At 39.3% G+C, this 26,802-nt stretch overlaps 1 protein-coding gene across 2 annotated transcripts in view; it reads left to right on the top strand.

The window, feature by feature from the left end:
* The first annotated feature begins 358 nt into the window (after window positions 1–358).
* Window positions 359–26,802, top strand: part of SNX2 (sorting nexin 2) — a 62,238-nt gene continuing 35,794 nt past the window's right edge. Inside the window, exon 1 of one of the 2 annotated variants that reach the window (XM_043976241.1) lies at window positions 359–562. In XM_043976241.1, the coding sequence (XP_043832176.1) occupies window positions 455–562 (108 nt within the window). In that variant the 5' untranslated portion in view covers window positions 359–454. The remainder of the gene's footprint in view (window positions 563–26,802) is intronic. The other variant, XM_043976242.1, reaches the window with a different exon arrangement.

Consider the following 26,802-nt stretch of genomic DNA (forward strand, 5'->3'; position numbering starts at 1 on the left):
TCTTAGCCTCCATGCTACCCTCTCCCAAGGCACTCCACTTCCTGTCTATGCAGTGCACTCCCTCCTAAACTCTGAGGCTTCTTCATTCCTTTCAAGATTTCCCCTCCACTCCACAAACTAAATTTAAAAAAAAAAAAAGACTAATATAGTAGAAAATATGAGCTCTGATTTTCAGGAATCTGCTACGAAATCCACTCACTCATTCTACACCTAAGACCCACTGATTCCCTCCAGTCAGCAGCTACGGAAGGTGAGAAGGGATCAGGGACAAGGGGGAGGAGTGGCGGCACTCTAGTACGCAGGCGCAGGTCTAGGGAGGCGGGGAGAGAAGAGAGGGAGAGCATGGTCACGAGGCTGGCTGAGGGGGGCGGGGGACCCGGTAGCTGGAGTGCTGGCGAGGTGTGCTCACGTGACGGGCCTGCGAGGCTGAGCTCGCGCAGTTGGATGGACGAAGATGGCGGCCGAGAGAGAGCCTCCTCCGCTGGGGGACGGGAAGCAAGCGGACTTTGAAGAACTGGAAGATGGGGAGGACCTGTTCACCAGCACTGTCTCCACCCTAGAGGTGAGACCGGCCCGTCGGTAGTCCTTAGGCCCGGGTCTCTCTCTCCTGTCTCCCCCTACTGCCTTATCTCACTGTCTCTCGACCTCCCCCACCCCATGGCGGAGCCCCCACTGACTCCACCTGTCAAGTCCTTTCCCCCGGTCTCCTGTCCTCGGGACCCCGTTAGGGGCTGGGGGCACGGCGGTCGAGCCCTTCCGCCTTCTGCTCCGACGCTGCCGGGAGACGTCTTCTTCCCGGGGCCCGGGACCTGACAGATCCCCGCCCTCTCCCGCTCCCCGCCGGCCTGACCCTCAGAGGTGTCGTGTGTGCGCGCCCCCCTCCTTCACCTCCCCCCTCTCCCACAGAGCTCAGCAGGGACCCATCCTCAGGGCTCCTGGCTCTCCCCGAGGAAAGGTTCCCTCTTTCATCCGGATGAGGGGGTGTGGTGATCTGGAGCTAAGAGAGGGGAAAGGAATGAAGGGAAATAGCATGGGAGGATGTGGAGTGGACGTGGTCCAAGCTAGCGCCTGGAATGCACTTCTGTTTTTCAGTAAAGATCCTCTGTGGGTGACTGGTTTCCTCTAAGGGAGTTATCTCCGGGAAGGGTTGTCTCTAAGGTAAATCCGTGTCTCCTCCGTGTTTTCTTCAGCTTTTCGACTTTCTGAGTTGGACACTAGTTAAATTTCCGTTTGAATGTGTTTAAAGTGCCGCAGCATTTATGAATTATAGAAGTGGAAGGGACCGAGTCCCCAACCACGGCTTCACCTGCTCTGTTTTGCATTAAAGTTAGTGCTGGGGGCCCTTTCCCCCTTTTGCATTATCAGCTGTCTTGTCAAACAGTATGTTCCTGTTTTTGTTAAGGGAAACACCCTGAATGAACTTAACTGTAGAGGCCGATATATCTAGTTGTCATTTCACTTCCCTCTATTGACGTGGGGGATATGTATAGATATGTGTTTGAGTTCGAGTCTCTCCTTTGAAGCATAATAACTATGGGACTCAGGGTAAGTCCCTTAACCTTCTCAGTGCCTCAGACAACTCTCTTAAGTTGCGGAGCAATTGCATATTTGCGTGGTTGGAAGGACTGACTTTCTGGGCCTGTCACTTACCCCTCGATCCCTAGATAACGTGCGATCTCTCTCTCTCTCTCTCTCTCTCTCTCTCTCTCTCACTCACTCACTCACTCATATGTGTATATGTGTCTGTGTCTCTGTGCGTGTATATAGATATATGGTATTTTTAAATTAAATTTTTTTTTACTTTATCTGAAATTTGGAATTGTCCAGTACAGGATTTTATTATAAAGATTTTTAGGTTGTTTACCTGAAGTTAATTGCAAAGAATAGTAAAATTAAAATCTCCTGGAACCTCCAGAGAATCAGAATTTTTTGCAGCAAGTAGTTTTTAGGAGAGAGACTACAGATAAGAAAAAATTCATCGTCAGAAATAGAGTAAAAAAAAAATTCTAGGAAATGTTCTGAAGTTGGTAAACATTCATTCTAGTGTCTTACATTTTTTGCATCTAGTATGGTGAGAATTAATGTCACTGCAAGATTCTGAATTATAAAGGAAAAATTAAAATATGTTCACTTATTACTTACTAAAGACATAAAAACTATATACAAATTTTAGAAAGAAAGAGTTTTCTGATTTATCCAAATTAAACAAGATACTGGGCCTCAAAACAGTCTCTTCACTAATTATTTTGGTTAGCAAGGTTTTGTTGTAGTTGAGTAAAAGAAACTATGTAAACTTGTGTTTACACTAGAGGAAGCTTCCTGGCTTAGTGGATAGAGTGCTGGGCCTGGAGTCAGAAAGACCTGAGTTCAAATGTGGCCACAGACATTTATTAGCTGTGTGACCCTGGGTAAAAGTCACTTAACCTCTCTTTACCTTAATCCACTGGAGAAGAAAATGGCAAACCACTCCAGTATCTTGGCCAAAAAAATCTCATGAACAGTATGGTTAACAGGATCTCAATGGGACACAACAACAAAAACTAGTGTTTACATGGGTTTGTGCATTTCAACATATTTTAAATATATTGATTTTCAAGAGAGTGTGTAGAAGTTTGGTTATGTGTACTCTGTCCATTCTAATGTGAAATTTGTGAATAATGTAGCTTCTATCTTTTCACCAAAATCAGTCAACATGAATTTACTTAAGTGACTTCTTTGTGGCAGGCACTGTATTGCTGGGGATACAAAGATAAAAATGAAAGTCCCTGCCTTTCAGGAACTTACATTCTCTTGGAGGAGACAACATGTACATAAATATAAAATGTAAATACAAGGTAAATTTAATGTGGGTAGAACACTAGCAACAGGAGAGAGAAAATAAGAAATATTTCATGTAGAAGGTGACACTTGAGTAGAGTTTTTAAGTAAATAGGGGATTCTAAGAGGCAGAAGTGAGGTGAGAATTCATTTCAGGCAGGGGAAAGCCAGTGGAAAGTTATAGACATGTGAAATAGAGTGTCTTTTGGGAAAAACAGTAAGAAGGCTTATTTGGCTAAACCACTGAGATCTAGAAGGGGAGTAATGTGTAATGAGGCTGGAAACAGTAGCTTTAAAAACAAGGGAAAGGAACTTATAATTGATCCTAAAGACAATAGGGATCTTTGGAAGTTTCTTGAATAGGGAAGTGATATGTTCTACTTTGTACTTTAGGACAATGTTTGTCGGCTCTGTGGAGAATGAATGGGCCTAGAAGGGTAGGGGTAGGGAGGTCCAACTTGAGCCAAAGGGAGGCTCCTTAGGAAACAGTTGCAAGCTAGAGGTGATTAGGACCTGAACTAGGGAAGTGGCTTTGTGATTAAATGAATGGGAGAAATGTTGTGGAGGTAGAAACAGCTAGATTCGGTAAAACAACAAAAACATCACCATCATCATCTAGCATTATATAGTCTCTTCTATATGCTCTGCCACATTATGAACACTACAAATATTATCTCATTTGATCCTCACAACAACCCAGGCAATTAGGTGCTATGATTACTCCCATTTTACATATAAATGATATTTTAATATAAATGCTAGTTGTTATTAGGTTGTTTTTTAATTGTGTTCATTTTTTGTTGAATTAAACAGTAGCTTCTGTTTAATTGGAATTGAAAATCATGCCGGTCAGACAGATGGTTGAACACAAATACAAATTTACACACAAAGAGCTTAGTGAAGAGATACATCAAGCACAACTAAAATAGCCAAGAATAAGGTGAAAGGGAGTGGTTAAGAGGGAAGCCAATACTGGAGAGGGAATAGTCTGGCTGATCCCAAAAGAAAGATGTCGGGGAGGATGAAAAATAAAGAATTAGAAACCAAGGGGGAGGGGCAGCTAGGTGGCCCAGTAGATAGAGCACCAGCCCTGGAGTGAGGAGTACCTGAGTTCAAATGCGGCCTCAGACACTTAACACTTACTAGCTGTGTGACCCTGGGCAAGTTACTTAACCCCAATTGCCTCACTGAAAAAAAAAAAAAAGGGTGGGGCAGCTAGGTGGAGCAGTGAATAAAGCACTGACCCTGGATTCCGGAGGACCTGAGTTCAAATCAGGCCTCAGACACTTGAAAGTTAATAGCTGTGTGACCCTGGCCAAGTGAGTTAACCCTCATTGCCATGAAAAAAAAAAAAAAGAATGCCCAGATAAATTGTGTTATGTGGATATGAAGCAGAGTAAAGTGATCAGAGCCAGAACACCTGATACAGTGACCACATATATATACAGCATTCTGTCCTAGAAGTCCCCTGCCTATCTGCTGTAAGTTGGGAGCTATTTTTTAATTATTGGTTTATTTTCCAGTACCCTCACTGGTTTTTCAGTTACTCAAAGTTTGGCTTACTTTTGTTGTTGTTCAGTCATTTCAGTTGTGTCCAATTCTTCATGAACTTATTTGGGGTTTTCTTGACAAAAATACTCCAGTGGTTTGCCATTTTCTTCTCCATTTTCTTACAGATGAAGAAACTGAGGCAAGCAGTGTTAAGTAACTTGGCCATGTAAAGAATTAATTGTTATTTGAGGTTTTTATGCCTCGGTGAGCACTGGCCTGGGGCTCCACCCACTGGTTGTAGCCGTTGCCAGGGCTCTGGCACCTCACATCATCACCACTTGCGGATGCCTACATGGGCCTGGCAAAATTATAATGATTGGAAGCCTAGTGAGGGCAGTCATGTGACTGTCAGAGCGGCCATCCCATTGGCTGGGACTGTGTGGGGTGTTTCTAGGTTTGGAGGAGGAGAATTGGGCATTCTAGGTGGAAGCTGGAAAGCGACAGGTGTTCTGCTGCGTATTTTCAACTGATTCCTGGACGGTGGTATTTTTCAGGTATTATAATTTCCCTTTCCCCATTTTTATTTCCTTTCCCTTGATCCTACTGTTTGTGTGTTTTGTTTTTTAAAGTTCGTTCTTGTTAAAATAAATCTTGTGGGGCAGCTAAGTGGCGCAGTGGATAGAGCACCGGCCCTGGATTCAGGAGTACCTGAGTTCAAATCCGACCTCAGACACTTACCACTTACTAGCTGTGTGACCCTGGGCAAGTCACTTAACCCCAATTGCCTCACTAAAAATAAATAAATAAATAAATAAATCTTGTTGTTTTGAGGGAGGCTGCCAGTTTCCTTCCTTGCCCCAATATTGCAGCGAGCTGCTTAGCTAGCACTCCTCAATTAAAAATTGGTCCCCACAGTTAGGTTCACACAGCTAGTAAGTGTCTGAGGTCGGATTTGAACTTGGGTCTTCCTGACTCCAGGCCCATCACTCTATCCACTAGGCCACCTAGCTGCCCTTGGTTAACTTTTACTGGTCTTTTAGTCTAATTGTTATAGCTGTGCATAATTTTTTGGTTCTCCTCATTTCACTCTGTATTAGATTATATAAATCATTTCATCTTTCTCTGAATTCCTCATAGTCACCATTTTTTAATCAAATGATTCTGTGGTATCACAATTTTATAAAGTTTACTCCAAAGATTCATATTGCAAACTATCTATGCCAGCCTATCATGTGTGACTCTTGCCTATGTCTCCTCCCATAATATCCCACACAGGGGATCTCCAGTGTGCTAGAGACCTTCCTTCCTTTCTTTTTAAAATTATAAACTTAACAGACATCCCCCAAAAGAGCATTTCCATATACAAAATAGAACACAAAAGAGGATTGCATATAAAACCATGAATGTCTATTATTTAATGCTTCCCTTTTAAAATCTGTATATTAAATTCAACCTATTTTTTTAAAATAGCAATAAATTAGTGTTTCCCTGTTCCCACCACCTTCACTCCCCCAAACTCTCCTCTGTACAATTTAAAAAATACTGGGGCAGCTAGGTGGTGCAGTGGATAGAGCACCAACCCTGGAGTCAGGAGTACCTGAGTTCAAATCCAGCCTCAGACACCTAACACTTACTAGCTATGTGACCCTGAGCAAGTCACTTAACCCCAATTGCCTCAATAAAAAAAATAAAAATAAAAATAAAAAATACTTCAGTGGCTCTCTTTTTTCTTGACATTGTTATGGAGTTATTCTCCAAGTTGTGTTTCTGAGTATCTCAGAATCTATTATAATTCTCTATAGTAGTCTATATCTTACTGTGTTTACTTCTATCTCTCTCAGCTTAGTTCCTAAATTAGGACTTTATCCATATTCCATCTACCTCCTGTTTCACTTTTGGGTGGTATGGTCAACCCTGTTTGGTTTTGCTCTGGATCACCTGGGTTTCTCTCTTGACTTCTATTCCCAGGGTTAGCTCTTTCTGGATGTTTGAGGTTCTAAGCACTGGGTCTTCTATTAAGTCAACAAGCATTTATTAAGTGCCTACTGTTTGCCAGGTGCTGTTCTAAGTACTAGGGATACAAATAGAGAAAGAAAGGAAAGGAAGAAAGAAGACAGGAAGTCCTACCTCTGTTCTAAACTAGACCACGTGTCTAATGGAAGAGACAACATTCAAACAGCTATATATAAACAAGATATGTTCAGGATAAATTGGACATAATTGGGAAAGGCTTCTTGCAAAGGGTGGGATTTTAGCTGAGACTTGAAGCAAGCCAGGACATAGAGATGATGAGGGAGAGAATTCCAGGCATGGAAGACAGCCAGTGAAAATTCCTGGAACTAGTAGATGCAGTGACTTATTTGAGGGGTCACAAGGAAGCAAATGTCAGAGTACTACTCACAGGACTTAGTGCTAGGGCCTTCAGACCCCTTTGGCCATAGGTGTGAATAGTGTTGCACCTGGCCGATGGCCCTTGCGCCTGTTGAATTCCAAGCTCTCTGATGGTGGTTTTCCCTCCTGGAGCTTTCGTGGGGGAATTTCTGTTCCTGCTGTCTCAGAATATGGAGCTTTGAAGGGTATAAGTACCTTTGGTCATGAACACATAGGAGATTTCTAGCTTGTTTGCTTGTGAAGGGCAGCTGACTTTTCTGTTCAACAGCCTTTCTTATTGCCCTCTTGGCTTTCTGTACAGTTTTGGGTTCGAAGAAGTCACCTCCTATAACTTCTCATTGGATCTCTTGATCATTGATGCTATTTTTAGGTTTTTTTATGAAGTAAGATGTGAGTTGGGCTGCCTGTTCCTATTTAAGCAGTCGTCTTGGCCAAAATTCCCTTTAAAAATTCTGAAAAGGAAGATAGCTTGAGGGCTTAAGAAATTCTCAGAAATAAAAATCTGACACAATCACATGGAAATGCCATCTGAAAAAAACTGATGTGGCTCTATAATAAGCTCTCTGAGCTCTGATTTTTAAAAGAATATGTACAAAGAAGAAAGGAGAGGTGTATAACCAAGAAGGGTAGCCACAGATGTATAAAAATAACATCAAGAAAACTAAAGTCCAGAACAAGCTGAGCCTTGTGAAAAGTGTTATAGATGATATAATGGACTTTAAATATATATATATATATATATATATATATATAGAGAGAGAGAGAGAGAGAGAGAGAGAGAGAGAGAGAGAGCGCATTCCTAGTTCCACTCTCCGCCAGAGTCCACAGGAAAGAGAGAGAGTCAGAGAGCTAGGCTCCCCCTTCTTCCTCCCACAAGCAAACGTTACTTCCTGACGCCAAAGAAAAGACACATGGTCTGGCCCTCAGAGACTTTCACCTCATGGCAGAGCTTTTCTACAGTAAGTCTCCAGCAGGTGGCGTCATTCCAATCATTACAGTCCCTGCTTTGTTTCTTCAAGAAATGGGGCATTTCCTTGATGAAACAGTCAAAAATAACAAAATATAATAACCTATGCTAACTAACAATATGTTAATAATAATATAGAAAAGGGAGAGAGGAAAGTTTTGTCCAGAGGGGTGGGTTTTTTTTGTCCTTATGAACCGGTGCTTTGACATTGGTCTTGCAAAGGGAGGGCCTCTGCAGAGAGTACATGTTACAGATGGTGTGTATTATAACAGAAAGAGAAAAGAAAAAAACAACAACAAAAGAAAATTGTTCATTTAAAGTCTCTGAAAGTCTTTTCTCAGATGTCCTTTGGGTGTAGTCATGGAATGGAAGTCTTTTCAGGGGTTGATGTGTGGATCCTGGTAAACAGCCAGGAAAATTTCCTACAAAATTGAGCTTAACACAACTTTAAAATAGCTTTGTCATTAATCAAATCAAACAATGAAAGTTCTCAAAAAACATGTCTAAGGGAATTCAGAATCTTAGTTGTTACACATGAAACGTATAATAAAACAAAAATTGAAACATTCTCTAAAACTTAATATTGTTATAGTCCCCCCCTTATGGAGGGTTAATTGAGAAGACAATTGCTGCGATATTGATTTTTGGTTTTGTTTTTAGTGAGGCAATTGGGGTTAAGTGATTTGCCCAGGGTCACACAGCTAGTAAGTGGTAAGTGTCTGAGGCCGGATTTGAACTCAGGTCCTCCTGACTCCAGGGCCGGTGCTCTATCCACTGCTCCACCTAGCTGCCCCTTGCAATATTAATTTTTAAAAATACTTTTTATCATTGTTTCATCACTTTTTGCATCACCTGCCTAATTATCCTCATGCCATTATGAGAAATTTAAAAATCTAATATAATTGGTAACAGATGTCAAGGCCAAATTCAACACTGTATTTATCATGACACCTGAGATAATTATGGGGGTTACCATAAAAGAACAGAGAAATGATGGGATATGAGCATTCCCACTCTTGAGCAATATATACTGCCCATGCAGTATGCCAGGCTTAAAATAGGTGGATGGAATATATGTCCATGCCACTGAACATATTGGAGGAAACTGAGTCAGACTTAATCAGATGCACGGGATTGAGATGTCCGTGGCATCAGGCATATAGGAGGGGACATAGAAGCCAGGTGAAGAATGAGATGGGTGGGATCAAAACTTCCAGCCATCTGTACAATATTGTGGGGAAAAAGAAAAAAGAAATATTAAACCAAGAGAATCCAACCTCAACATTTGTCAAAAGCCGTTCCCTCGGCCAAAACCTTGACTTCATGCATGTCTCCCCTCATGTGACAGTTCAGTGTCTGCTCTTGCATGTATTCCTCTTGTGATTGGATGGCATTTTGGCCAACTGTCATCTGATAACTCAGAATAAAGGCATTTAATGTCTTAAATGATAAGTTCCCATAATCCAAGTGGATAGAGCAGTGGCCCTGGATTCAGGAAGACCTGAGTTTAAGGGGCAGCTAGGTGGTACAGTAGATAAAGCACTGGCCCTGGATTCAGGAGTACCTGAGTTCAAATCCGGCCTCAGACACTTGACATTTACTAGCTGCGTGACCCTGGGCAAGTCACTTAACCCCCATTGCCCTGCCATCTGTTAAGGCTAAAATTCTAGCTATACTGTCTAAAATATCTAATGAGTGGTCGCCAATAAATTATAAGCTTTATCAAGAGTTAGACTTTTAAGCATTTTTTAAGGAGAATAAGAATTTGGTAAAGAGGGAGAGAAAGGCCTATATTCATCTATCTATTAAAGGGAGAGAGCATTCCTAGCTCCACTCCCCGCCAGAGTGCACAGGAAAGAGAGAGAGTCAGAGACCCAGGCTCCCCCTTCTTCCTCCCACAAGCAAACGTCACTTCCTGACACCAAAGAAAAGACTCATGGTCTGGCCCTCAGAGACCTTCACCTCATGGCAGAGCTTTTCTACAGTAAGTCTCCAGCAGGTGGTGTCATTCCAATCGTTACAGATTAGAGAAAATTATATAATATAGTAATTCCCAGTAATTTTACATATAGGACTGTTTTGAAAAATATTTGTATTTATTTCATTAAATATTTCCCAATTACGTGTAAAAAATTTTTGACATTCATTTTTTAGAATTTTGAGTTCCAAATTCTCTCCCACCCTTCCCCCACCCCTTGAGAAGGCAAATAATATGGTATAGATTATACATCTCAAGTCACACCAAACATTTCCATATTAGCCATGTTGTAAAAGAAAACACCAAAAAAGAAAAGGAAAGTAAAAAAGTTGTACTTCAGTTTGCATTCATTTATTTCTGGAGATGGTTAGCATTTTTCATCATGGAAGGACCCATTTTTAATATAAAATTTAATATCTGTTGGTGGAAGAAAAATATACTTATGGACTCATTACAGTAATTCCATGGACCCTTGAATAGGCTGTAGCCAAAGGATAGCAATCACTTTTAACAGAAAACATTCAGAGAACAGAATCATTGAACATTATTTTGTTTCTGTCTTTTCTATCAAGACATCAAAGCTAGAAAAGATAAGGTAAACATACTTGAGAGGGAATTGACTATGTATTATGTAATTGACAATGTACTGTGGTAATGTTATCAAACTATCAAAGTTTCTCTGCTGGCAAGAAACTAACTTTTGGAAAATGTACTCTGGGTAGAGGGGTTGCTATTTGGGTGTTTGTTGGGAAGTGTTTGATCAAACAAAGCCTATTGATCGATTTAATGGAAAAATAAAGATTCAATTTGAAAACCAGTATAGGTGAAGAGATAGGAAAAAGGCCACTTACTATTTTAAAGGACTCTAGGTCTTCTGGCCTAGATGAATTACATTCCAGGGTATTGAAAGAACTTGCAGATGGGATTGCCAGATTGTACTTGAGGACCTTTGAGTTATTTTGTAGAGCAGGTTCCCAATTTGTAAAAAAGGAAAGTAAGTCGATTTTGCAAACTATAAACCAAAGACCTTGATACTGATCCTTGACAAGATTTTAAAATAGATTTTTTAATTAGTTCATTTCTTAGCATTTAGACAGCCCAATGATAACTAGAAACCAGTATGAGTTCACTGAGAATAACTCATACTTAACTAACCTTGTTTATATTTTTTGTAATGCTATAAACCAGTACTGTTAGATTTCACTGAGACTTTTAGCAGAGTCTCTCATGATATCTTTGAAGACAGAGTAGAAAAATGTGAAATAAATATACTAAAAGAATGTCTTGGGTAAAGACTTTTCTTTTTTTTCTTTTTCTTTCTTTTTCCAGGGCAGTGAGGGTTAAGTGACTTGCCCAGAGTCACACAGCTAGTGTCAAGTGTCTGAGGCCGGACCTGAACTCAGGTCCTCCTGAATCCAGGGTCCACGGCGCCACCTAGCTGCCTTGGGTAAAAACTTTGAAGGCATTCTCTTCAAATTTGTAGATGACACAAAGAAGGGTAGTTTACAATTGGGATAACAAAATCAAGATTGAAATACTGTTGACAGGCTAGAACAAGAGGCTGAATATAATAAGATAAAATTTAATAGGTATGCATTGTTGAACTAAAAAAAACTTAAATTCAGAAGTACAAGATGAGGGAGCTTTGAACTTAGGCATTTTAGGTAACTTTAGACGCACTGAGTTAGAAGATTAGCAAGGTTGCCTCCAAAAGCTAATGGAATCTAAGGTTCTATTAAAAGAAGTATCCGCGGGGCAGCTAGGTGGTGCAGTGGATAGAGCACCGGCCCTGGAGTGAGGAATACCTGAGTTCAAATGCGGCCTCAGACACTTAACACTTACTGGCTGTGTGACCCTGGGCAAGTCACTTAACCCCAATTGCCTCACACACACAAAAAAAAAGAAGAAGTATCCACAATTAGACATAATCATCCCACTGTGTTCTGTGCCACTACATGTAGATTGTTCAGTTCTGGGCACTATGGTTTGATGCACATTGTTGGCCACAGTCATTTGAAATGGAATTTCTCTTTCTCTCTGTTATTGCTGGACTTTATTGGTAACATATGGAAATGCTAATGATTTATGTGGGTTTATTTTGTATCCTGCAACCTTGCTAAAGTTTATAATTTCAAGTAGCATTTTAGTTGATTCTCTAGGATCTTCTAAGTATAACATCATCTTCAAAGAGTGATAGTTTTGTTTCCTCGTTACCTACTCTAATTCCTTTAATTTCTTTTTCTTCTCTTATTGCTATAGCTAACATTTCTAATAAAATATTTAATAATAGAGGTGATAATGAGCATCCTTGCTTCACCCCTGATTGTATTGGGAAGGCTTTTAGGTTATCCCTATTACAGATAATGCTTGCTGATGGTTTTCAATAAATTGTACTTATCATTTTAAGGTAAGCTGCTTTTCTTCCTGTGCTCTCTGGTGTTTTTAATAGGAATGGGTGCTGTATTTTGTCAAAGGCCCTTTCTGCGTCTATTGAAATAATCATATGATTTCTGTTGCTTTTGTTATTGATATGGTCAATTATGCTGATAGTTTTCCTAATATTGAGCCCTGCATTCCTGTTATAAATTCCACCTGGTCATAGCGTATGATCCTTGTTATGTATTGCTATGATTTTTTTGCTAGTGTTTTATTTTAAATTTTTGCATCAATATTCATTGTTGCAAATCTGACAAGGACATTTAGGGCGATGAAGGGACACAAAACAGTGTGCCAGATGCTGATTAATTAGGAGTATTTAACTTGGAATTTTTCTTATTCTATATACATTCTATACATTTATGATTTCAAGAAGCTCTCTTGGTAAACACCTCACTTCTCTAATTCACATCCTCTTAAGACTTATGAATATGGTTAGAATAAGAATATAGTTAACAATGTCACAAGTTTCCAAATAAGTATAAATTAAACTCAATTTAACAAACTTTTATTGGGCACCTACTATGTGTTAGTTACTGTGGTAGGGATACAAAGACAAAAAATAAAACAATTTTTGCCCTTAAGGCCACAGAAGTCACCTTTGACTTTCAAACAGACAACAGTATGTGACTACAGTGCTTAATAAATACTCTTCTACTTTTTATAATGCTTCCACTTATTGAAACTGCCACTTCTTCCTTTATTCATTCATTCCTCTGAGCTGGAAAAAAATTATACTTGGTGATCAGAATTCTCTGATGCCTAGCTTAAAAATTCCATGAAAGATCTTTTGACTCAACTTTTTAAAATGTCTATGTTAATGACCTGATAATTGTTTTTATGACTTTTAAAATTTTTTTAATTTTTTAATAGTGTCAATTTGGTTCCCTGACATTGGAAAATGAGAATTACTTAATAGCATTTGCCACTTCCAGGTGGCCTTTATTTGCTCTGATATTTGAACACCTGTATTTATAATTTTTAAGAGACTTAGAAGGTAGAATAAAATAAAGGAGAAAAAAATTGGGCTTGCCCCTTTTTGAAATGCTTTTCTATTAGATAGGAAGAATAATAAATTGAATTCAATAAATATTTCATAAGTATCTCTATTACACATTTGGTAGTGTTGTTGATGAACATACAAAATGAAAACTCATAGTCACTTGCCTGGGAAACATAATCTAATAAGGGTCTTAGATGTACACAAATAATTTCAACAAAAGTTATGGTTTAAATGCAGAAGAAAAGATAGACTCAAATATCACCTTCTCCTTCCTGATCCTTCTAGTCAATAACTATCTTCCCTGGTTCTTTTACTAGACTATAAATTTCAGGACTACAAAGATGTCATCTAATCTATTATTTTTGATCTTCCTTAGCACCTTGCATAATGTTTTTAACATAGATAATAAAGTTTAAATGAGTGAATCAACATAGCAAAAAATATGAGGAGGAATGGATAACTTTGTTGGGCAGGTCAGAGAAAACTTCATGAAGGACGTCAGAGCTTGAAAAATGTGAAGAATTTCAGTAGATGGAGTTGTCAGTGGTATGGAGGGATACATGTAGAAAGAGAGGCAGGAGAGGGAAGAAGAGATAAAGAAACAGTGAGTAAATTCAATTTGGCCAGATTATAAACCTCATAAAAGAGAATAGCGTGAGGGGGTAGCGAGGTGGCGCAGTGGATAGAGCACCAACCCTGGATTCAGGAGGACCTGAGTTCAAATTTGGCCTCAGACACTTGACACTTACTAGCTGTGTGACCCTGGGCAAGTCACTTAACCTTCATTGCCCTGCCAAAAAAAAAAGAGAGAGAGAGAATAATGTGGAATACCACTGCAAATATAGGTTAGAACTAGGTTGTGGAGAGCTTTGAATATTAGGCCAAGAAATTATATTTTATTTGATAGTTTATGGAGAATGAAAGAGAGTTTTTAGCAAGGGAGTGATGTGATGATCAAACCTGTACATTAGGAAGATAAGTTTGGCTATCATTGTGGAAGATGGACTTTGTAAGCAAAGAGATTAAGAGTACAACTGTGCCATAAAAGATTTAAAGAGGAGGGAAAGATCACTTCTCTTTGGGCTAATCAAGAAAACATTCATGGTAGATAGAGCATTTGAGAAGTACCTTGTGAAGGAAGGAATTTCAGGAGGTAGAAATACGGGAGTTTATTAAGGATATGTTGTGGTGAAAGAAAAATGGGACTACCTAAGTGTTGTATAGATTTAAATATTTAAGGGGCAGAGTGGTAGGAAGCACTATGATGAGCTCCCTTCTATAAAATCCTCAAAACAGATCTAGAAAATTGCACCAGACTGAATCCTGTTGGAGAAATCTAGAAAATGTCACAGTAAGTCATTTATTCAGCTTAGACCAAATGGGAGATTTGCAGATATTGGCCCTCAGGAGAATGTTACATGCATAGCATTTAAATTTCCATGGAGAATCTGTGCATGAGGGCAAGAGGAGGACCCAGACCTATACTGAAACACTACCAAATCCTATACTAGGTCACCGAGTTAGAAACGGGTATAAACTGGCAGCTTTGTGGCCAGCTACCCAGTTCTGGTTCACAGATCTAGAGTGTACTAAGAAGGAAACTTCCACTGTGGAGTAGCATTCCCAAGTAGGAAGGCTCTGGACTTTGTATGGAAAAAGAAGTTCAGAAGGCAGGAACAGCAATTATGTGACTCAGACCCCAGGAGTCCTGAAAATTAGAATGGGCAAAATAGAAACTAATGACTTCATGAGACACCAAGAAACATTAGAACAAAGTCAAAATGCTGGGGGTAAGAAATAGAAGAAAATGTAAAGTATCTCATAGTAAAAACAACTGATCAGGAAAACACATCAAGGAGAAAATATTCAAGAATCAGTGGGCTATCTGAATAACATGAACAAACAAACAAACAAAAAAAGCCTAGACAGCATATATCAAAAAAAAAAATAATAATAAAAATGACATCTCTCTTAGAATCAGAAGGCAAAGTAGAAAGAGAAAAGGACTCCATCCTTTCTTTTGAGAAAAATATGCCGAAATGCAAATTCTCAAGAACATAGTAGCCAGAATCTAGGCCTTCCAGGTCAAAGAAAAAATGTTGCATGCAGTACTAAGGAGCCACAGTAAAAATCATAGCCCCCAGTGTAAAAGGGCAGAGAACTTGGAATACAGTATTCCACAAGGCAAAAGATATGGGCCTATAACCAAAAATAATTTATCCAACAAAACTGCTGGGGGAGGGGAATATTTTTAATGAAGTAGAGAACTTCCAAATATTTCTAATGTGAAAAGATGAGAACTACATAGAAACTTTGAAGTTTAAACACAGGGCTGAAGAGAAACATAAAAAAGAGAAGCATAAATGAAAATGACAAAATTAGTCAAAAGAAGAAGGAATAAGAAACATATAGGCAGAGAAATACATTTTCCTTAACAGGAAATAGGGAAAGGAAAGAAGAGGGGAGGGTGATTTAGGGGAAAGGTAGGCTAGGGAAAGATTACTCTTAGACAAAATCACCTCTAATGTTGTATAAAAATATCGATAACAATAGATTCTCTTTGAAGTGGCAAAGAATATAATTCCCATAAACTGGCAAGTGGATGAGTAAGTTATGGTGTATAAATGTGATGACATATTCTTGTACTGAACTCTTATTAGTATAATGATCAAGTAGTGCTTTAATTGTGGGAGGGCTTTCGATGACAAGCTAAGAAATATGTACTTTATTTGGTAGTTTATAGTGAATAACTGAAGGTATAAGTAGTAGGGGAAGACAGATATTTCATTCTACATATCAGAATACTAAGACAATACCCAAAATTCCATAATGGATTCTAGCAATTGAGCTAAGACTTACTTTAGTTGCAAATAACTTTTATTCTGATTTCCCCACTATGACAGTAAAATTCATGTCATCTCTATATAAGTGATTCTGGGGGGGGCGGGGGGGCAGTGAGGGTTAAGTGACTTGCCCAAGGTCAGACAGCTAGTGTCAGGTGTCTGAGGCTAGATTTGAATTCAGGTCCTCCTGAATTCAGGGCCAGTACTTTATCCACTGTGCCGCCTAGCTGCCCCTATGCAAAGGATTCGTAAATCTACTTGTTCTTCCCCAATTTCTCTCCTGACCTCCAATCTCACTTTTCCAACTGTTTATTGGACATATTGAACTCAATGTCCCATATATTTCTTAAACTCAGCATGTCTAAAACAAAAGTCATTATCTTTACCCCCAAACCCCTCCCTTTTCCTGACTTCCTATTACTATTGGGAGTACCATCATCCTCCCAGTTATTCAGGATTGTGCCAGAGCATTTAGCTTGCAACACTCCAAGCCTGCTTTCTGCATATCTGATCAATTGCAAGACTTGTCAGTTTTATCTTCCTAACCTTTCCTTTATGCCCCCTTCTTTCATCTTACACTGCTACCACCTTAGTACAGACCCTCACCACTTCACACATGGACTATTTCAATAGCCTTTTGGTTGGTCTGCCTTCTACAAGTCTTTCCCCACTCTGTTCCATCTCCCATTCAGCTGTCAAAGTCATCTCCCTAAAGTACAGGTTTGGCCATGTCAGTCCTCCCCACTCAAATTCCATTAGCTCCCTATCACTTCCTGAATCAAATATCAAATCTTCTATTTGATATTCAAAGCCATTCACCACCTTTCCAGTCTTCTTACACCTTATATTGTCCCATATACTCTGCAATCCAGTGACAGTAACCCCTTTGCCATTTCTCAAATAATGCATTCTGTCTCCTGCCTGTACATTTTCACTGTCTGTCTCCCATAGCTAGAATGCTCCGCTTCTTGGTATCCCTGGCTTTCTTCAAGTTCCAACTAAAATACCACTTTCTACAGGAAGTCTTTCCCTCGCTCTCTTAATTCTAATGCCTTCCTTCGATTAATTATTTCCAATTTATCATGTATTTAGCTTGTTTGTACATAATTATTTGTATATAGTAATAATTATAGTCTTCCTCAGTATACTGTGAGCTCCTTGGGGGAGTGAGCTGTCTTTTGCCTTTGTGTTCCCAGTGCTTCTCAGTACAGTGCCTGACACATAGTAGGCACTTAATAAATGTTTACTGACTGCTTTTGTGACTGTGAAATATAGAAAAAATAGTTGGCCTATGAGTTACCAAGAGGCACTAATCATTCATACATACAAGTAATTAATTACTACATTCCCACTATGTACCTACTAAGTTAAAGTAAACCTCTCAATGCTTCTTCTTCCTTACCTTGAATTGAATTTATTTTCTTCCTATTTTGCTTTCTTTCAGACTAGATACATGGTACACATGGAGAAATGGTATAAACTCCAAGGAGAATAAAATTTTCCAAATGATCCACAGTTTACAATACCATTTTAATGGATGATAGTGATGTCAAAAGACATTTGATCTGCTTTTTATTAACTTCAAATAGAAACCGCTGAGCCCTGGTACTTAATACCTGTATGACCTTGTATTTGTTACTTAATCTATCTCAGCCTGTACATACATTTAGCATTTTTATGTACCTGTACATACACACATACATACATGTATATATGTGTGTGTGTATATATGTATGTCCACTGCATTTCTGTGGTACCTCTGCATTTATGTGTCCCAGAGCAGGAGATGGAACATTGAATTTGGGGAACAGCTAGAAGTTTTATTTAATTAGAAAATAATTTGTGAAGTACAGTGATAGAAAATAGAAGTGGAGGGGACAGCTGGGGCAGGGCGGGCGGGGGGAGGGGGGGCACAGCAGCTAGGTAGCACAGTGGATAAGGCACCAGCCCTGGATTCAGGAGGACCTGAGGTCAAATTTGGCCTCAGACACTTGACACTTACTAGCTGTGTGACCCTGGGCAAGTCACTTAACCTTCATTGCCCTGCCAAAAAAAAAAGAGAGAGAGAGAATAATGTGGAATACCACTGCAAATATAGGTTAGAACTAGGTTGTGGAGAGCTTTGAATATTAGGCCAAGAAATTATATTTTATTTGATAGTTTATGGAGAATGAAAGAGAGTTTTTAGCAAGGGAGTGATGTGATGATCAAACCTGTACATTAGGAAGATAAGTTTGGCTATCATTGTGGAAGATGGACTTTGTAAGCAAAGAGATTAAGAGTACAACTGTGCCATAAAAGATTTAAAGAGGAGGGAAAGATCACTTCTCTTTGGGCTAATCAAGAAAACATTCATGGTAGATAGAGCATTTGAGAAGTACCTTGTGAAGGAAGGAATTTCAGGAGGTAGAAATACGGGAGTTTATTAAGGATATGTTGTGGTGAAAGAAAAATGGGACTACCTAAGTGTTGTATAGATTTAAATATTTAAGGGGCAGAGTGGTAGGAAGCACTATGATGAGCTCCCTTCTATAAAATCCTCAAAACAGATCTAGAAAATTGCACCAGACTGAATCCTGTTGGAGAAATCTAGAAAATGTCACAGTAAGTCATTTATTCAGCTTAGACCAAATGGGAGATTTGCAGATATTGGCCCTCAGGAGAATGTTACATGCATAGCATTTAAATTTCCATGGAGAATCTGTGCATGAGGGCAAGAGGAGGACCCAGACCTATACTGAAACACTACCAAATCCTATACTAGGTCACCGAGTTAGAAACGGGTATAAACTGGCAGCTTTGTGGCCAGCTACCCAGTTCTGGTTCACAGATCTAGAGTGTACTAAGAAGGAAACTTCCACTGTGGAGTAGCATTCCCAAGTAGGAAGGCTCTGGACTTTGTATGGAAAAAGAAGTTCAGAAGGCAGGAACAGCAATTATGTGACTCAGACCCCAGGAGTCCTGAAAATTAGAATGGGCAAAATAGAAACTAATGACTTCATGAGACACCAAGAAACATTAGAACAAAGTCAAAATGCTGGGGGTAAGAAATAGAAGAAAATGTAAAGTATCTCATAGTAAAAACAACTGATCAGGAAAACACATCAAGGAGAAAATATTCAAGAATCAGTGGGCTATCTGAATAACATGAACAAACAAACAAACAAAAAAAGCCTAGACAGCATATATCAAAAAAAAAATAATAATAAAAATGACATCTCTCTTAGAATCAGAAGGCAAAGTAGAAAGAGAAAAGGACTCCATCCTTTCTTTTGAGAAAAATATGCCGAAATGCAAATTCTCAAGAACATAGTAGCCAGAATCTAGGCCTTCCAGGTCAAAGAAAAAATGTTGCATGCAGTACTAAGGAGCCACAGTAAAAATCATAGCCCCCAGTGTAAAAGGGCAGAGAACTTGGAATACAGTATTCCACAAGGCAAAAGATATGGGCCTATAACCAAAAATAATTTATCCAACAAAACTGCTGGGGGAGGGGAATATTTTTAATGAAGTAGAGAACTTCCAAATATTTCTAATGTGAAAAGATGAGAACTACATAGAAACTTTGAAGTTTAAACACAGGGCTGAAGAGAAACATAAAAAAGAGAAGCATAAATGAAAATGACAAAATTAGTCAAAAGAAGAAGGAATAAGAAACATATAGGCAGAGAAATACATTTTCCTTAACAGGAAATAGGGAAAGGAAAGAAGAGGGGAGGGTGATTTAGGGGAAAGGTAGGCTAGGGAAAGATTACTCTTAGACAAAATCACCTCTAATGTTGTATAAAAATATCGATAACAATAGATTCTCTTTGAAGTGGCAAAGAATATAATTCCCATAAACTGGCAAGTGGATGAGTAAGTTATGGTGTATAAATGTGATGACATATTCTTGTACTGAACTCTTATTAGTATAATGATCAAGTAGTGCTTTAATTGTGGGAGGGCTTTCGATGACAAGCTAAGAAATATGTACTTTATTTGGTAGTTTATAGTGAATAACTGAAGGTATAAGTAGTAGGGGAAGACAGATATTTCATTCTACATATCAGAATACTAAGACAATACCCAAAATTCCATAATGGATTCTAGCAATTGAGCTAAGACTTACTTTAGTTGCAAATAACTTTTATTCTGATTTCCCCACTATGACAGTAAAATTCATGTCATCTCTATATAAGTGATTCTGGGGGGGGGCGGGGGGGCAGTGAGGGTTAAGTGACTTGCCCAAGGTCAGACAGCTAGTGTCAGGTGTCTGAGGCTAGATTTGAATTCAGGTCCTCCTGAATTCAGGGCCAGTACTTTATCCACTGTGCCGCCTAGCTGCCCCTATGCAAAGGATTCGTAAATCTACTTGTTCTTCCCCAATTTCTCTCCTGACCTCCAATCTCACTTTTCCAACTGTTTATTGGACATATTGAACTCAATGTCCCATATATTTCTTAAACTCAGCATGTCTAAAACAAAAGTCATTATCTTTACCCCCAAACCCCTCCCTTTTCCTGACTTCCTATTACTATTGGGAGTACCATCATCCTCCCAGTTATTCAGGATTGTGCCAGAGCATTTAGCTTGCAACACTCCAAGCCTGCTTTCTGCATATCTGATCAATTGCAAGACTTGTCAGTTTTATCTTCCTAACCTTTCCTTTATGCCCCCTTCTTTCATCTTACACTGCTACCACCTTAGTACAGACCCTCACCACTTCACACATGGACTATTTCAATAGCCTTTTGGTTGGTCTGCCTTCTACAAGTCTTTCCCCACTCTGTTCCATCTCCCATTCAGCTGTCAAAGTCATCTCCCTAAAGTACAGGTTTGGCCATGTCAGTCCTCCCCACTCAAATTCCATTAGCTCCCTATCACTTCCTGAATCAAATATCAAATCTTCTATTTGATATTCAAAGCCATTCACCACCTTTCCAGTCTTCTTACACCTTATATTGTCCCATATACTCTGCAATCCAGTGACAGTAACCCCTTTGCCATTTCTCAAATAATGCATTCTGTCTCCTGCCTGTACATTTTCACTGTCTGTCTCCCATAGCTAGAATGCTCCGCTTCTTGGTATCCCTGGCTTTCTTCAAGTTCCAACTAAAATACCACTTTCTACAGGAAGTCTTTCCCTCGCTCTCTTAATTCTAATGCCTTCCTTCGATTAATTATTTCCAATTTATCATGTATTTAGCTTGTTTGTACATAATTATTTGTATATAGTAATAATTATAGTCTTCCTCAGTATACTGTGAGCTCCTTGGGGGAGTGAGCTGTCTTTTGCCTTTGTGTTCCCAGTGCTTCTCAGTACAGTGCCTGACACATAGTAGGCACTTAATAAATGTTTACTGACTGCTTTTGTGACTGTGAAATATAGAAAAAATAGTTGGCCTATGAGTTACCAAGAGGCACTAATCATTCATACATACAAGTAATTAATTACTACATTCCCACTATGTACCTACTAAGTTAAAGTAAACCTCTCAATGCTTCTTCTTCCTTACCTTGAATTGAATTTATTTTCTTCCTATTTTGCTTTCTTTCAGACTAGATACATGGTACACATGGAGAAATGGTATAAACTCCAAGGAGAATAAAATTTTCCAAATGATCCACAGTTTACAATACCATTTTAATGGATGATAGTGATGTCAAAAGACATTTGATCTGCTTTTTATTAACTTCAAATAGAAACCGCTGAGCCCTGGTACTTAATACCTGTATGACCTTGTATTTGTTACTTAATCTATCTCAGCCTGTACATACATTTAGCATTTTTATGTACCTGTACATACACACATACATACATGTATATATGTGTGTGTGTATATATGTATGTCCACTGCATTTCTGTGGTACCTCTGCATTTATGTGTCCCAGAGCAGGAGATGGAACATTGAATTTGGGGAACAGCTAGAAGTTTTATTTAATTAGAAAATAATTTGTGAAGTACAGTGATAGAAAATAGAAGTGGAGGGGACAGCTGGGGCAGGGCGGGCGGGGGGAGGGGGGGCACAGCAGCTAGGTAGCACAGTGGATAAGGCACCAGCCCTGGATTCAGGAGGACCTGAGGTCAAATTTGGCCTCAGACACTTGACACTTACTAGCTGTGTGACCCTGGGCAAGTCACTTAACCCTCATTGCCCCACCAAAAAACAAAAACAAAAAAATGAATTGCAAAAAAGAAAATAGGAGTGGAATTGAGCACATAGTGTAATAAAACCCAACTAGAAGATTCAGCTACAGCAGGGGAGGGAAGGTAGAGGGAAAACCTCCATCTACAAATACTTCCTTTGCCTTCTATTTATTTTGTTTCTGATAATTTTTATTTTTTACTTTTTTCCCCCCCAAAAAACAAGCAAACCATAGGAGAATAAATATCCTCATTAATAGAAATCTTCACAGGGGAGATGAAGGTTTAATGGCAGCTCAAAAAAGGGAATGGAGGAAAATGTCAGCAGCATTGATGTACCACAATATTCAAATCTGTGAATTGAACATACTTATTGTGCTTTAAAAAATGATACTGACTTATCGTGTTTGTGTTTTAATTCTGGGTAATTGGAAATTTTACTGTAATTGTTAGAATCTTTAGTCTGAAAAAGAGAGGACTTAGGGAAAGGGAATAAGACATCTGTCTTTAACTATTTAAAGGGGCTATCAGATAGAATACCTCTGCATAAGTTCTGGAAAGGCAGAGGTATTCTAAACATGGAGGGCAGCTAATACAAAGGCACAAAGATTGGAAATGGTATGTCTTGTTAATAGAATAAGCAAGTAGGCCAGTATGGCTAAATTGCAAAGAATGTAGGAGGGAGTAAAGTATACGAACACTGGAAATTTAGAGAGAGCCCAGGTTGTCAATAGCTTTTAATGTCAAGTAAGAGTTTGGGAGCCACTGGAATTTATTGAATAAAGGGGTGACGTGTTTAGACCTTCAATTTAGGAAATTCCTTTTGGCAACTGTGGAGGATGTATTGGAGTGACAAGAGGCAGGGCAACTAAATAAGAGGCTCTTGTAGGTAGAGTCTGAACTATATGAGTATAAAGGAAGGGACATATTCAAAAGATACTGCGGAAATAAAAATAACAAGATTTGACAACTGATTGATTATGTGGAGTGAGTGAGAAGTCAAGGATGATATTGAGGTTGTAAACATGGGTGACTAGAAGGATGGTGGTAACCTGGACAACAATAGAGAAGTTTGGAAAAAGCATGGGTTTTCAGGAGATGAGTTCAATTTTCAACATTTTTAAATGAGAGGTTTCTTTGAGACATTATTTTAAATAGCCAATAGTAGAGGGGAGTCACTAACAAACTAGAGACTAAGCAAGGTCTTATGCTTGACATTTTTTGATTAAGTGAATAATATGGTTCTTTAAGCATGTAGCTTCCCATGATATGTGCAAATCCAAATGAACAAAGTGGTAGCATACTGAAAGAACTGGCAGATGTAATTCCTGAGCTAGCAACACAAATATTTGAAAAAGTGAGTAAAGTATTTCAGTATTGTTCAGTCATTCATCGTATCCCACTCTTGGTGACTTCATATAGAGCTTTCTTGGCAAAGATGCTGAAATGGTTTTCCATTTCCTTCTCCAGTGGATTAAGGCAAAGGGAGGTTAAATGACTTGCCCAGGGGTCACACAGCTAGTGAGTGTGTGAGCCCAAATTTAAATTTAGACCTTACTGACTCCAGGCCCAAAGGGCAAATGTCCTCATTTTCCATAAAAAAGAAGGCAACGCACATTTGACACTTACTAGCTGTGTGACCCTGGGCAAGTCACTTAACCCCCATTGCCCTGCCAAAAAAAAAAAAAAAAAAAGGTCAGTTCAGGGTAGAGCCAAGATGGCAAAGGAAAAGCAATAAGCTCCCAGAACTCATGACACAATTGCTCCAAAAACCCTCCAAATAAATGCCATAGGACAATTCCTAGAGTAGCAAAACCCACAAAAGAATGGACTGAGATAATTTTCCAGCCGAAGATGACTTAGAAGGTCAGCAGGAGGGGGCTACTGTGCCAAGGCAGGAGTAGAACCCAACCCCACAGTCACCCTGACACAGATCTAATCCCAGGCAGGCTGATCCAGGGAAAAAGAACCCAGGAGCCTCTGAATCAGCTGCAGCACCAGTGTCACCTGGAACTAATCTCACAGGCTGGTGAGAGGGCTAAGTGGTTGGCAGGGGGAGATTACAGGGATCTCTGCTGGTGCTGAGGCAGAACTTGAGTTTTTCACCCCTACTGGAAACCAGGAGGTAGGCTTGAGTAGCAATGGCCCAGGTTGGGGAGGGGCACAGGCTCGTTGGAGCTAACAACCACAGCACACAAAGTTTTGCTGTCTGGTTAATTAGCAAGTTGACCTGGGGTTACCTGTGGACCAGGGAACAGGCCAGGCAATTGAAAAACCTGCCCCTCCTTAAATCATACCACCTGGGATGCCCTGAAGCTTGGGACAGTGCAGCCTGGAAACAGTGCCCCACTTTAAGGAGCTAAAAGTCAAGTAAAAGACAGACAAGATGAGCAGACAGAGAAAGGTGAGGACCATAGAAAGTTTCTTTAGTAACAAAGAAGATCGAGGTGCGCCCTCAGAGGAGGATAGCAACGTCAGGGCTCCTACATCCAAATCTTCCAAGAAAAATATGAATTGATCTCAGGCCACAGAGGTGCTCAAAAAGGACTTTGAAGATAAAGTGAGAGAGGTAGAGGAAAAAATGGAAAGAGAAATGAGAGTGATGCAGGAGGGTCATTAAAAAAAAAAAAAAAGACTGAACTCCTAGATAGTAGTCATGTAGCAGGATAGAGTGCCAGACCTGGAATCAAGAAGACCTGAGTTCAAATCCAGTCTCAGACACCTACTAGCTGTATGACCCTGGGCAAATCACTCTGTCTGCCTCAGTTTCCTCAATTGTAAAATCGGGAACAATGATAGTACCTGCTCCACAGGATTGTTGTGAAGATCAAATGAGATAATATTTGTAAAGAACTTTGCACAGTGCCTGGCACATAGTAGGTGCTTAATAAATACTTTTTCCTCTTCCTCTTTCCTTTGTCTTTTTCTTCCTCCCTCCCTCCTTCCATCCCTTATGTCCTTCCAGTAAGAATTGAGGTTATTAAAAAATTTTTAAAAAAAAGAATTGAGGTTATTTGTGTAGCCTCTAAGACCAAGATGCAACAGTATATGGATTGATTCTCTACCATCTGCGCTAATTTGGGCCTGGTAATCAACACTAGGAAAACAGAGCTTCACCAGCCAGTACTGCAACCATTCACACGTGGAACCATTGCTCACAGTAAATGGAGAAATTTTGAATGCTGTGAATAAGTTCACTCAGATGATGAGGTTGATGCATGTATGACTAGAACTAATTTAGCATTTGGGGGCTCCAAAAGAAAGTATGGAAGAGAAGTATTAGACTGCAAACTGAAGGTTCTACAGAGCTGTCATGCTAATAAATACACTGTGATATGCCTGTGAAATCTGAATAGTCTATCAGTACCATGCCAAAAAACTGAACCACTTCCACTTATATTGTCTCAAGGAAGATCCTGACGGTTACCTGGCAAACTAAAGTAACAGACAATAAGGTCCTTTCTAGAACTGAACCTGCAAAGCATTCAAACTCATATTACAGAGAGCCCAATTCCAATGGGCTGGCCATATAGTTCGAATGCCAAACATATGCTTATCAAAAGATTCTTTTATGTAGAACTCACACGAAGGTAAGTGCTTACATGGTGGTCAAAAGAAGTAACATAAGGATACTCAAGGTATCACTGAAAAATTTTAGTATTGACTGTGAGACATGGGAAATTCTAGCAGGACTGTCTAGTGTGGAGTCCCTGCATCAAAGAAGGCACTGCTCTATGAGCAAACCAGAATCAAGAAGCATAAAGGAAATATGAGCTGTGCAAATCCAGGGTCACTTCCACTTTAAATGTTCTAATGAACCACTTGTACCTGATGTATGGTAGTGCCTTCCAAACTCTTGTTGGTCTGATCAGCCATAACCAAACACACCATATCCTGACTCCAACGCTGTGATGTCATTGGTCTTCTTCAAAAACAAAGTATGAGGGGGGGCAGTAGGCGGCGCAGTGGATAAAGCACTGGCCCTGGATTCAGGAGGACCTCAGTTCAAATAGGGCCTCAGACACTTGATACTTACTAGCTGTGTGACCTTGGGCAAGTCACTTAACCCTCATTGCCCCGCAAAAAAAAAAAGTATGAAAAAAGCAAGGTCATTCGTTGGTACTTCATATTATCAGCCAGTAAAATATATATCTTAGTTTCTATTTGGGATAACTAAAATCCCAAATATCCAAATGAGAATTAGTTATAAATATTTAGTTTAGTAACATGTATTTCTGATATTAACATATGGCACCTAAAGGAAACAAATCTCAAAAACATTTATTAACAGCTTCAATGCATTTTTTGAGTATTGCCTACGGACTTGCAAACATATTCAAGTTCTTATACTAAATTCTGCCTATTGTATAGCTAAATTGAATATACAAATAAAATTTCATATTTATCACATCTCTATACCTTCTCTTCCCCTCCTTTCTCATCCTTTTTTCCGCCCAAATGAGAAAACTGAGGTTTAGAGAAGTTACATAGCTAGTTAATATAAAAGCTGGGGCTGTAATCTAAGGCTCCTGTGAGTGTAGAGAAGGAGTACAGGATTTGGAAGCAAGGAACTTTGGTTCAAATTCCAATTCTACCACTTAACTACCTGTGTGTGGTATTGGACAAGTTTCCTGGATCTTAGTCTTCTCACCTTAACATAATGAGGTTGAATTAAATGGTCTCTTCCAGCTATACATTAAGTTCCCTAAACTTGTATTCTGTTACAAGATATTACTTCACTTTGGTATT

Source organism: Dromiciops gliroides, chromosome 1 (assembly GCF_019393635.1).
Source record: "Dromiciops gliroides isolate mDroGli1 chromosome 1, mDroGli1.pri, whole genome shotgun sequence".
Taxonomy (NCBI): Eukaryota; Metazoa; Chordata; class Mammalia; order Microbiotheria; family Microbiotheriidae; genus Dromiciops; species Dromiciops gliroides.